Here is a 12,489-nt window from a genome sequence, read left to right as displayed (position 1 = left end):
AGAAGAAGAAGAAGAATTATGGTAATAATAATGATGATCATAAATATATGCAGGGTTGTCAAGGTCACTTCTTTTGGCTCTGCCAATGCGTTTTGTCCTCAGCTAGGAGTTTGTCCTTTGGCTCGAGCAGTAAACTTGCACGGGTCGGTCTCCTTTGAACATTTCACAACTTTTGCTCATTTGAAAAAGATTGAGTCCCTGCCACGCCGTGTACTTCCACTAATGAAAGAATTTGTGTCAGTCCATTAACTTGTATATAACGTTCGCAGCAGCCGCAGGCTCTGAAGAACAGAGCTAAGATGGCCCATTAAAGTGAAGTATGGCTGCATATGCCGTGTGTGTTCAAACTGGCGGAAATAAGGGAATGTTGACAAAAGACAATCAGAAAAACACTGGAACTCTGCGCCACACCATGGCTAAATGCTTCCAGAACAACTTAAACAGTTCTCAACAACTAACAACCTAAACTAACCTGAACATATTCTGATTCACATAGAACGTGCAGGCTGCGTCTTTGCATGCTTAGAAGCGCCTCCCTATATCTGCAGCCACACTGAGCAAGAAACTATGGAGTTTTATTCGACTTTGGTGATCCATGACGTCGGCAAAGCAGTGATTGAGCTACTGAATGGCTGCAGGCAGACAACCAGTGACGGAATATGAATGAGAGGTTTTCATTACCCAAGCCTTTGGTATAAAAGATATCGTTTCAGAAATGTAATGGCCTGAAAACTTGACAAAACTGTCATCTCATTCATACCTTATTTTAGTCTCGTTGTCAAGTGCATCCGCTACAGGGGCACAAGACAGGTATGCAACAGAGAAATGCTTCAGCTGTCTCATCTGGATGTACACACAGTCCGTCCTCCATGGTTTATGATTCGTTATAGTAAAGCACAAGTTAAATTACATAACCAAATTCGCACACAATCTGAAGTTCCAGAAAAAAACATTTCAACAGTTAATTGGATTACTCGATTGAAAGGAAATTGTCATTAAAATTGTGAAGAATTATTTTTCCTTAAAATATATTTCAACAATTAAGTGGATTCCTCGCTTGACAAGAAAATGTGTAACTGTGTTTGGTGAATGGCGTCCAAGATAATTATCACAGTTTATGTGTCACAATTTTCTCAATTCCAACTGTAAAATTCCATTAACCATAAAGCCACTATTATAAATGACTATCCGGTGTGTGATGTCACAATACACTCATGGGGGGCGCATTCTAACTTCTGTCAACGCATGGTGTATGCTGGGGTTATCAACTACAACCAACTCCATCATCCAAATGTACGCTAAGCTGACCACTGCATCAAACATATTTCATACAACCGGAGTGTTTTTTTCCTTTTCATCAATGTGTAGATGACACTTCCAAAGTAGTTCAATTGAATATCCTTCTTGAGTCTTTCTATCTCAGTACTTGATTTTGAAAAGATGGGCCTACTCAACGCTCAACGTCCCAATCATTATGAGGTGCCTGGACTGTGGTTCGTAACTCTGCCCCTTTGTATTACAAATGCCCAGGAGGTAATAGTTACCCTTGGGGCATAGTTACTGGGGGCTTGTGAGGTGAAGTCTGAAGGTCCTCTCAGATCCCTCAAGGTCCCCTTTCGGTGGCCACTCTTTGAATGAAAACAATGCAGGTTAGTGGAGTTACCAGAGGCCTTGTAATTCCATCAGGGCTGGTAACTCATAATAACACCCTAAGAGGTGACGTAATCTTTACTAGAGATGGCTTTGCAAAATGATGTGACTTAAAAACTTCAGTGATAAGGACATTTGCACCCAAAAATACTTACCACAACGGCATTACCCCCTTCCATGCTGGGCCGATTCTGCTCCTGTGCTGAAGATTTCAGCGCGGGTGTGGTCATGACGGCCCCCAGCCGTCATCAGCACACGAGCACTGTAGTGCATGACGGCTGGGGGCCGTCATCAGCATGGAAGGGGTTACAAAAGACCAGAAACTGGCTTCCTCAACAATTGTTTAAGGGAAAGATGATTTTCACTCTATTTGAACATTATTGTTGAAGAGTTTAGATACATGGTGATTGTGTCCACTCTTTAGCAAAGCTCTCTTATTTGATACAGCTGGGCCTTGTATTCTGCTGAATTCAATGAAATTGTTACAAAGTGAGACCGAGATCTCACAACATGCAATTAGCAACCGTTCAGTCCTTGTAATATGATTAGTCAATGTCTCAGCTAGACTTGAAACAACAACTGATGACATATGGGCCCATGCCTACAATCAAGGCAGTTTATTTTAACTACAACCAGGGCAGCAACCTTAAGCTTGTGTGATTTCTGACACAAATGAGCAAATTAAGATGCCTGACACAAAAAGCAAAAAAAGAATAAAAATAATATAAAAAATTAAAGCATTAATGAGTCATGAGTGCAAAGTTCACATTGTTGACACACTTATTAAACATTTCTCTGTACAAATGGATAAGCCAAATCTCTTATCAGAGATGTTGCTGTCACAGATCACACAACAACAACATCTGCTAATCTCAGACTATTGTTAAATATGTGGTCGCTCGTGTATGTCGTATTTATTTGTGAACTTCAACAGCAGCCTTTGAAATGAAGTTCATTTATATTCAAATATGTCCAACAACTTTTAAAAAAAAAACACAAAACGAAAGGAACAGAAAATGTTCTCAAGTTAAGCAAATGAAAGTCATAACCAACAAAGCACAGGGGGGACTGGTCACACCAAGGAAAGTTTTGACCAACGAGGTACAGCTTTGTTGCTTCAGGGGGCCGCATAACTTGATCTATATACACAAAGGAGTTTGTAATCCATATATTTCAGAAATAATCATCAGTAGGACCAGTGAACAATCCTGCATGAAAACAGAGAACCTTAGCCACTTCTCAAAATGCACGCAACATTGCAACTCAAATAGCCGAAAAGCAACTGTCCACGAAATAACCAAGCTGGAACAAAAATAAGGTTTCTAGGGATGAACCAGCAGAAGCCTGTTCCACACTTGAGCGAGCAGTGAATTAAAAAAATAAACTAGAAACACATACATCCCAAAGAAAAGTGAACATTTTAGAAGGTACTCACAGCCGGGTTAGTTTCAAGTTATTCTGAAACAGCAGTTCTGGAAGAACCTGCAGCTTGTTCCTGTTCACACGCCTGCATGCAAAGAAAAAATGCAGTTATATTAACTGTATGAAATATTTGTAAAGGAATGACTTTACATTTAACCAGCCGTATAAATTAAAAAAAGAAACATCAATGATTATTTAAAATCCTACCCATATCTATCAAAAGATACACTGTCCAGGAACCAAAGCTGGACAATGTTGCTTACCTGTCAATATAGTGCTACCCATAATCAGTACTCTTTAAAGATCCTAACCTGAGGGTAATATTATTTGCAGTCACACAAGTGTGTGCGGTAAAAAGGAATAGAATTCACAGCAGTACCAATGGATGCCGCATTGCTTCCATAACTGAGCAATCACATGATAGAGCAAGCAGGCAACATGTCACACTTTCAACTAAAAAGACAGGCAGAAGTATTTAATTAATTCTGTTCATAAATACAATGTCAACCTTTTCTTTTCAATATTGATTACATGTATTTCACTGCATGATACAATTCTCGAAGTTTATATTTATCATGAGAAAAGATAATTGGAAACCACCATCTTTAAGAGTGCACTAAATAGGATTGAAGCAAATTCGGTTTGGTACTATATATTATATCTGTGCTAGGTCACAGAAACCCAGTGAGACTGCTCTTCACAATAGAGAGAATTGTTGTCAGGGTGTTAATGAAAACAGAAACATGTTTAGAGAAAAGGGAAAGAGATTACTTGAATGTTATGAACTAAAGTAGTAAGTGTTGTTGGCCAAGGTTTGAATCTGTTTTATACTTATACACATATATTGGACAATCTCATCACTTATATCGCGAGTCCTCGTGTTATTTCTGTTGTGCAGGCTGTATTAAAAACTTAAATTAATAAATACACATCTGCAGGTTACTGTAGTGTTGGAGGGCAAGAGGGTCATCCATGCTTCTGTTCAATACATTTCACTTAGTGAACCTTCTCAAAACCAAATACAATTCGACAGCTTTCACACCAACCGTATCAAATTGCATCTTCATACGTTTTCTATTACACCTATTTCATCTTATATTGGTTTATTAAACTGGCAAACTGGAATTATTGTGTGAGGAACAAAACAGTAATTCGTACAGAAAAGAACCAGAAGAAAATAGTACTTATATATTTAAGCAATGTACAGACTTTGTCTGCTGTGAAGTTCATTAGTGAAATAAAGAATACAAGACAATATGAACTGCAATGTAACAAAAGGAGTATGCGCTCTCAATAGGGTAGTGCATCTACTGCAAAGATGTTGAGTGTAAAGTTTAGATTTACAGGTTCAAACTACAACATGGTTAACTCAGCATTTCACCTTTATGAAGGAGGTCAAAAGAATAGTATTCAGTAGAATAATAACACTTTATATGTGTAAAGAGACGTTGCTGAATAACATCAACAAATTATTTGAATTCTCTACAATAGTAAGTTTTAGGAGAGAGAAAGTCCAAATGAGAACTGTTTCAGGCACATCTGAATAAATTCTTCTGGCTTACTGGAGCTTTTCGTTTACACACAACTCCACTTAAGAGAAAAATATGCTTTGGTTAATTTTTGCATCCCATTATTTGAGATCAGACTTTATGTCCAGAGCTTTACAGGGAAAACGTGTAAATAGTGTTATAACCCTAATATTGTGAAATACATTCTACAGACTGTTCTATATCCATGATCACTGTTGATTTGTTGAGATGTGCTGCTTTGACTTTGCAGGAACCCTATCATTGTTCTCAGAGATGGGAGGGGTGCCTGAGGAAATACGCCCCTCCCTTGATACAGGCAATCACTCTCCTGAAGCATGGTTAGTGTGTCATCCTTGAAACAGCTGTAATATAGTCTTTGAGCAAAAGATGGTTTGAGAAAATGTGATCACTCAGGCCATGGTTTGTATCTCAGTTCTGGTGATCTCCGTTGCCATTTTGATTGTGAGTGGAAAGGGTGGAGTAGAATAAATAGTTTAATATGGCCAGTGCAGAGTAAGAGCACTGGGACTTGCTTTCCTAGGTCCAAAGTCATGCAATGAGGGACTACTGAGGCTTAGGAGAGAGAATTATCTGGTTTCCCCCAAGCAAAGCTGTTCAGGAAGTAGGGCCTAGGGAAGAGCATACAGCGTGATGAAGACATACTTATTTAAAGCTGATAGCTTAATATTACTAATATGATTTTCACATGCATTAGTTTCTCTTTTTCCAATAGTGGAAGTATTGTGGTGGAAAATACAGTAGGTATGAAAGGTGTCAAGCTCCTTTCAGTTCATAGCGTAAGTTGAACTGCCCTTTGTGCAGGCTCTACCAGATGTAATTCAAAGTCAATCACAATCCCAACACCTACCGCTAATTTTGAACCAAGCTGCCATCTTCGAGTCACAACCACACTTTGGGTAAACGCCTTAATACGATATAGTGCTATAGCCTATATCTGAATGCTATACTGGTTGTTAAATACCCTGAACCTAATTATAGATCCAAACCTCAGGTGGGGGCCTGTAGCAAGGAAGAGGACCTTTGATAATCACTATAACAGCAGCTGATACAGAACTGCCAACTTCTCAAAAATATTTATTGTGTGATGAGGGGGTAGGGCCTTGAAGCTCTGTGCCGAGCACTGCCTAAGAACCACTGAGACCTTCTGCCCCCTCCCTTACTTACAAAAACCAGGAAGGAAACAGAACACAGCAGCTTCTGAGGCTGATGGGGCACCAATGGACACCAGCTGTGCAGAACATCTAAGGACAAGAAAGACACTCTTGGAAACCAACTGTGTGGAAGGGTTTCCGGCTCCCCTGGTACAACTCGTGTGATTTTGGCTCCTCACTGGGTGATTGTCTGAAGAATGCCCATATCATCTGGCCCACTGTGGCACCGTTTCAGGCGGCAGATCAGCAGAGGGGTATTTGAACATTGGAGCAGAAGACCTATATTAGGCAATATTGGCCCAGTGTCATTGCATTGTCTTCAATGGTGCTCCCAACATTCGTAATATATCTCCCTAAACCAGCTTACTCTTCCTAGGCAGACAACTCAGCATATCCTGGAGCTCATGTTTTTTATTTATTTTATTTATTTTTTAGTTTTGTAGAGCGCGTAGTCACCCATTGGGTATCCCAGCGCTAGACCTTGTTACTCACGAAGGGGTGTAGTCAGGAAAAATGCCAGTTTAGGGGAAGAGTAGAGTTTTAAGTGCTTTTCTGAACCGGAGGAGGTTGGGTTCTGTTCTGAGGCTCAAAGGGAGTGCATTCCACTTCTTACCAGTATTAACCGAGAAGCGGCGGCCACCTAAGCGGGCCTTTTTCACCTTGGGGATCGTAATGAGGTTTCCATGCTCCGAACGAAGCGCTCTCGTGGGTCTATAGGGGCTGATCCAGTTGTTAAGTATGGGAGGGCCGGTGTTGTGGAGAACCTTATGGGCAAGACAAAGGGCCTTGAAAATGACCCTTTCCCTAATAGGGAGCCAGTGCAGCTTCCTAAGTGCGGGCTTGGCAGATGATCTGGCCGGGGTGTTTGTAAGGAGTCGGGCTGCGGCATTTTGGGCTTTTTGTAGAGTTTGAAGAGTGGATTCTGGGGCGCCCAGGTAGATGGCATTGCTGTAATCCAGCCTGGATAGAATTAGGCCCTGGATCAGCATGAGCCGCGACTGGAAAGGTAGTAGTGGAATTACCTTCCTGCAAGACTTAAGTAGACCGTAGCATATGCCGGCTGTCTTTCTTGCCTGGGTCCTGAAGGTAAGGTCGGTCTCCAGCCACACTCCGAGACTTTTTACCTCCTTCTTGGGAGTGGGGGGTTCCCCCATGCAGGCGGGCCAGATGTTAGAGGGGAGGTTCATAGTTTTTTGTCCTAGGAGCAGGATCTCTGTCTTGGAGCCGTTTAGCTTCAAAGCGGAGTCACTCATCCACTGATGTACGTTGGAGAGGCAGTCGTGGAGATTGGAGGGCTCAAGCTTTGGGTGGGAGAGTGTCACCACCAGTTGTGTATCGTCAGCATAGCTGACGATAGTGACTCCGAAGGGTGAGACGAGTTCCTCCAGTGGGGCCATGTAGACGTTAAACAACGTGGGGCTCAGGGAAGAGCCCTGAGGCACACCACACTGGAGGGGGATGGAGGGGGAGCGGCTTTCGCCTTCCCATACTTGGTAGGAGCGTCGGGAGAGAAAGGACGATAGCCACTTCAGTGCTCTGCCCTTGACCCCAATATTCCTGAGACGGTGGGTTAGGACCTGGTGACTGACCGTGTCAAAGGCCGCACTTAGGTCTAGGAGGACCACTGCCACTGATCCTCCTGTGTCGATGATTTCCCTAGTTCTTTCTACTGCTACAAGGAGAGCAGTGTCCGTGCCCTGACCTGGTCTAAAGCCTGTCTGTGAGTCGTTGAGGAGATGGTTTGACTCGAGGTAGTGGGACAGCTTTTTATTCGCGAGTTTTTCGGCGATTTTACCTATCCAAGGGAGGAGTGAAATAGGTCTGTAGTTGGAAAGGTCTGTGGGGTCGAGCGACGGTTTCTTGAGAAGCGCTTTGACGACAGCTTCCTTCCAATTAGAGGGGACCTCTCCCTGTTCCAGCGAGATATTAATCAGGGCTGTCAGTTGGGGAACTATGGTCTGCGGGATATTTTTAGCGAAACGTATGGGCACTGGGTCGCTAGGGGCTCCGCTCTTGGTTAAGGTGAGTATGACCCTTACTTCCTCTTCTGTAACTGGGCCAAGTGACTCCAGAAAGGGTTTGTCGGCGGGGGGCTTCGGCTCCTTGGCTCTCTCTAAGGAGTCAGAATTGGCGGACGGGAGGGAGGCGAGAATTTTTTTAATTTTATCGTCGAAAAAGGTAGCCAGCTTGACGCATTTTTCCTCTGCTACTTTGGGGTCCATAGGTTTCTGAGGGGGGTCTGGGACATGGAGGAGTTCTTTAAGAATGGAGAAGGTCTCCTTGGATGAGCAGGAGGAACCTTTTATTTTTTCCTCATAATAAGTCCTTTTGGCGACTTGTAAGGCTAGGTTGTATGCTTTCATGGAGTAGTGATAGGCATTTTTCTCTTCTATTGATTTGTTTTTTCTCCACGTGCGTTCTGACTTTTTGCATTGTTTTTTCAGGGCAGTGAGGGCAGGTGTGTACCAGGGAGCGGGGCTTATTCTTTTAACGTGTTTGAGAGTGCTAGTCAATGGAATGGAGCTATCTAGTCAAAATTCTGCAGCAAAAGAAACTAAATAATAAGCCACAAAATGTACACTTTGCAAGTGACTTTTTTAAAGATCAACTCTTGCTCAGTACAACTTGCAGATTCCTAGCACGGGTGGCCTCAATCATTTATCCTGATTGAATGTTCCTATAGGTTAAGCTTCTATCTATAAAGCCTGTGTTTGCCAGAGACAAACTGGTGAACCTGATGGCAGAAATCCAAAAAGCCCACTGCATCTTCCTTCATACTAATTAAAATGATGATCAACTTGATAAAATACACGATTTTGTTTACTTAGCACCATTCACAAAATTCATTTCCCCATCATGTCATTACAGAGCAGCCTATGTGGAGAAGTGTGGCTCACCGATTTGAGCGGCAGACCCTGAGGCAGAGGTCTGGCCCAGGACCAGGGTTCAATCCCTGTCGCGGCAGGGTCTTGTGCTCAATGTCCTCGGACCCAATAATTCTCGCCTCGGTGCCTACTCTAATCATGGGTTCCACTCTGCACCTCTGGACAATAGCTTGCTTAATCTCCACACCGGCCCTAACAACGCTAGGATGCCTGGCTTCACCTTGGGGGTGCCCAGGAGTGGACACCTCACAGGAACAGGCCAGGAAGGGTTCCACAGCGGTATTCGTACAGCGCTTAGAGACCCCTGGGTGATAGGCGCTATACAAGTGCAAATTACATTTACAAATTACATTTACATTTATTCATAAACATTTAAGTACGTTTTCACATTTCTGAAAAGATAGTGTAAACTACAGAAAGCAGATAGGGCCTCACAAAGTCATTTAAAGTTGTCCCTGGTCAGTTCAGGGTCCCTGAGTCCATGGGTAACAACACATTTGGATGGGTAGCAAAAGGGAGGGCCCTAAATCGGATTTACTGGGATAGCGCCCTGGGCAAAAAGAAAATGTGGTGTTTGTTATGGGGCAGGTGACATTGTGGTGTGACGGCAGGAGCTGTGAGGAAAATGGGAGGAGGGCAAGGGGTTGATTGGGTGCTAACAATTGCGATGAAGTACATTAATGGCTGATTGCAAAGTTTTTAACGGGACTCAATTGAGACCGAGTGGAATAAATAAGCTGCTGTTTGCATGACATAAAGTCAGGAAGCTGCCTTCTGCGCCCCTCGGAATAATAGCGCCCTGGGCTTGGGCCCAGCTCGCCCATGCCAAGGCCGCCTCTGGGTAGCGAAGTGTAAGCCACAAGAAGCAGTTGCCACCCCTGACGACCCTTCATTGTTGCTCATGCTGAAAGCACCACAGTGCTTGTGTTGCACATGATGCACGTGTGCTGTCTGTGACTGTTACTGCAGCAAGCTTGTGGTCTTTCTTTTGACAGCAGGTCAAGAAGAAACCTATCTGCACAACTTTGATCAGTCGCCTTTTTCTCAGAACAAGTCTGTAGAATACATTTAATTGAGGGGTGTTAATTAATGCCCGATCACCTCCAGTTATGAAATTAAGAACAGCAAGGGGTAGAAGTCAATGTGAGGGTGTCCTGGTGCCTGCGAAGAACTGCGCGTGCTTCAGAGGATGTGCGCGTAGGGTGACCAGGCGTCCCCGTTTTGCCAGGACGGTCCCTGTTTTTAACCAGCTGTCCCAGCAAATTTCAAGAAATTTAGCTCACGTCCCCGTTTTTAGAGAGGGTCGACTGAAAACGGTGGGAGGTTTTTTTTATGTTTTACAAAGCAGGGATAGTTAGCAGTTGTTTAATTAACAGGCAAGCTACTGGGCTTAAAAAATGCACTTTATATATGTTCTTACTGCCTGTCCTGTAATTCTCTACTGAGGAGCGCTCTCATCGCTTGAAGTAAAATTGTAGTCCTTCTTCTGTGTTTGTGAAATGTCCCGGTTTTTGGCTTGAAAATTCTGGTCACCCTATGTGCGCGAGACAGCAGGAAAGACGCGATGTAAACCCGCTGCACCACAGGACACTTTGTGGTCATCTGACGCACGGCTGGGAATGGGGCAGAGTTTCCTAGAGGTATGTGGAGGGTCTGCAGCAGCACATCTGGCGCGAGCCACAGGGGGTCTGGGTTGTCAGGGGAGAAGCATTGGACAAGGAGAACTGTCACTTTGAGGCCTGGAGTCAGATGCTGGAATGCGGAGGAGCATTATGGGAAGACATGAAAAAGGCAGTCTTGACCGAGGGTAAAGCTGTAAATTGCCGAAAACCTTCAGTGCCTTCCCCGGAGTCTGTTGACATAATGTACTTAGCAATATTCTTGGCCTCCGCCGCCGCCGGCTAAAATGGGGGCTGTGCTGAGCGATGCTGTATCGAGACAGAGATACATCCAAGAAGGGAAAAATACAGGCACACAAAGGGCAGACAAGGGCAAACTGGCAGAGATAAGGCAGATAACCGCAGATGGGGTGGAGGGAAGGAAGAAGAGGGAGAAAGGAACAATCAAGAACACAGTGAGACACATAGACGGTAAAGAAGGAGAAATCAGAAAGCAGCAGCAAGAGTTAGAAACACGCACAGAGATAAGAAGATAGTGAAACATAAACAGAGACAGACTGACAGGCATTGTAAGGCAGATAACAGGCTGCCAATTATACCGATACAAACATCCAGACCCTGATACATGCTGAAGGGTGTAGACACAAGGGCAGAAGAGCAAGATATGCAGGCAGACAAACAGCAGACACATGGAAAACACAGCTAGATACACAAGCAGTGGAACTCATCGTAAAGAGGTCGTTGCCTCAGCAGGGAATAAACACTGCTGCTCCTCATCCGTATAAAAAGTTGCCCTCCACCTATTTCGGACTTAAATTGGTCAAACTTGGTGGTGACACAGAGCTGAAAAGTGAAAAGATTAACCATCGTTGCTCTGATAGTCGTTTAAGGTGAATGCTTTTGATGGTTTCCCCACAGCAGTCAGAGCTCAGCATGCTCGTTCAGGGATCTTTATCGACAACACGTAAAAGGTGACTATGATGACATTTTGCATCACTCACAGAATATTATACATAGGCAGGTAGTAAGTTACTAGTGTGTAATGGCTGCAAAGGCATATCAAAGATTGAGACCCAAACCACGGCTTACAAAAAGATGACAAGACTGACAAACCCACAGGAATATATGTTCACCGGAAAGGTTATAGTAAATTAATAATTAATGTTTAGAAAACAAAAAAGCACTAAATTTACCATGTACAGCTTATGCCCCCACATATTACATCACTCATAACATGATAAATGACATCATTGATTACGTCACTAATGACATTTCAAATACCATTGTTGATGACATCATGATAAAATCATCCAATGAATGGGACACTTTTCCATATGCTTTCCAGACTGGAAGAAATTTGAGAGCTACACCAAGGCTACATCTCCTATCACCTCTGTAGGGCTAATGGGCATAACCTTATGCAACATGCAGGACATAAGGCATATCTGTGAAAGCACTGCTCTGGTTTATACTGGTATTCAGGTGCGTATGAAATGTAATGTCTCTGAAGACATTAATGCCTTCATCAATGTATTGAGCCTTGAATACCAATGAAAAGAGTGTGTAATCATTATTTACTTTAATGAAATGTATCTGTTGCAATAGAATTTTAAGTCACCTGTTTCACATCTGTGCATTAGCCACTGATATGGCATGCATGATGAGGTCCTATTTACAACCCTCTGTAGTTTCTAAAATACCTTACAAATATTCCTGAAATGAGCAGAATGGCATACACCATTAGAACAATACTTATAATCGTACTGAAACTTGAACGTTTATGATTTAACCATACATTATACATTCTTCAACAATGTATATTGTCTAAGAATTTTCACAGGCCTTCTGGAAATAAACATCTGCACCTTATAAATCTCCATTTTAGATAGATATTGTCAGTAGCACTACTTGACAAATCTGTAAACCGAAATGTGTTGACTAGCGCTCATCCCGCAATAAAACTATTTGGGAACTACGTTGGAGTGCCATGCTTGCCTTCATTAATTGGAGAGACATGATTATTATATATTATAAATAAATATATATATATATATATATATATATATATATATATATAAAATCTGGAGCGAACGTAGTACGCTCCTTGATAGCACATTTAGAAAGTTTACCAAGCACATGGGACAATTGTATGTCCCAATAAAGTTTTTCAAAAAAACAGCTACGCGCGATTATCACACAGCGCGCACGCGCG

At 42.8% G+C, this 12,489-nt stretch overlaps 1 protein-coding gene across 1 annotated transcript in view; it reads right to left on the bottom strand.

Moving 5' to 3' along the window:
• The window catches only part of SLIT3 (slit guidance ligand 3), a 1,039,834-nt gene that overhangs the window by 854,451 nt on the left and 172,894 nt on the right, over nt 1-12,489 (bottom strand). Inside the window, exon 4 of the mRNA XM_078653381.1 lies at nt 3,086-3,157. Within this exon, the coding sequence (XP_078509507.1) occupies nt 3,086-3,157 (72 nt within the window). The remainder of the gene's footprint in view (nt 1-3,085; nt 3,158-12,489) is intronic.

The sequence above is a fragment of the Lissotriton helveticus genome, chromosome 7 (assembly GCF_964261635.1).
Source record: "Lissotriton helveticus chromosome 7, aLisHel1.1, whole genome shotgun sequence".
Lineage (NCBI taxonomy): Eukaryota > Metazoa > Chordata > Amphibia > Caudata > Salamandridae > Lissotriton > Lissotriton helveticus.
This window is presented reverse-complemented; position numbering and strand designations above follow the sequence as displayed.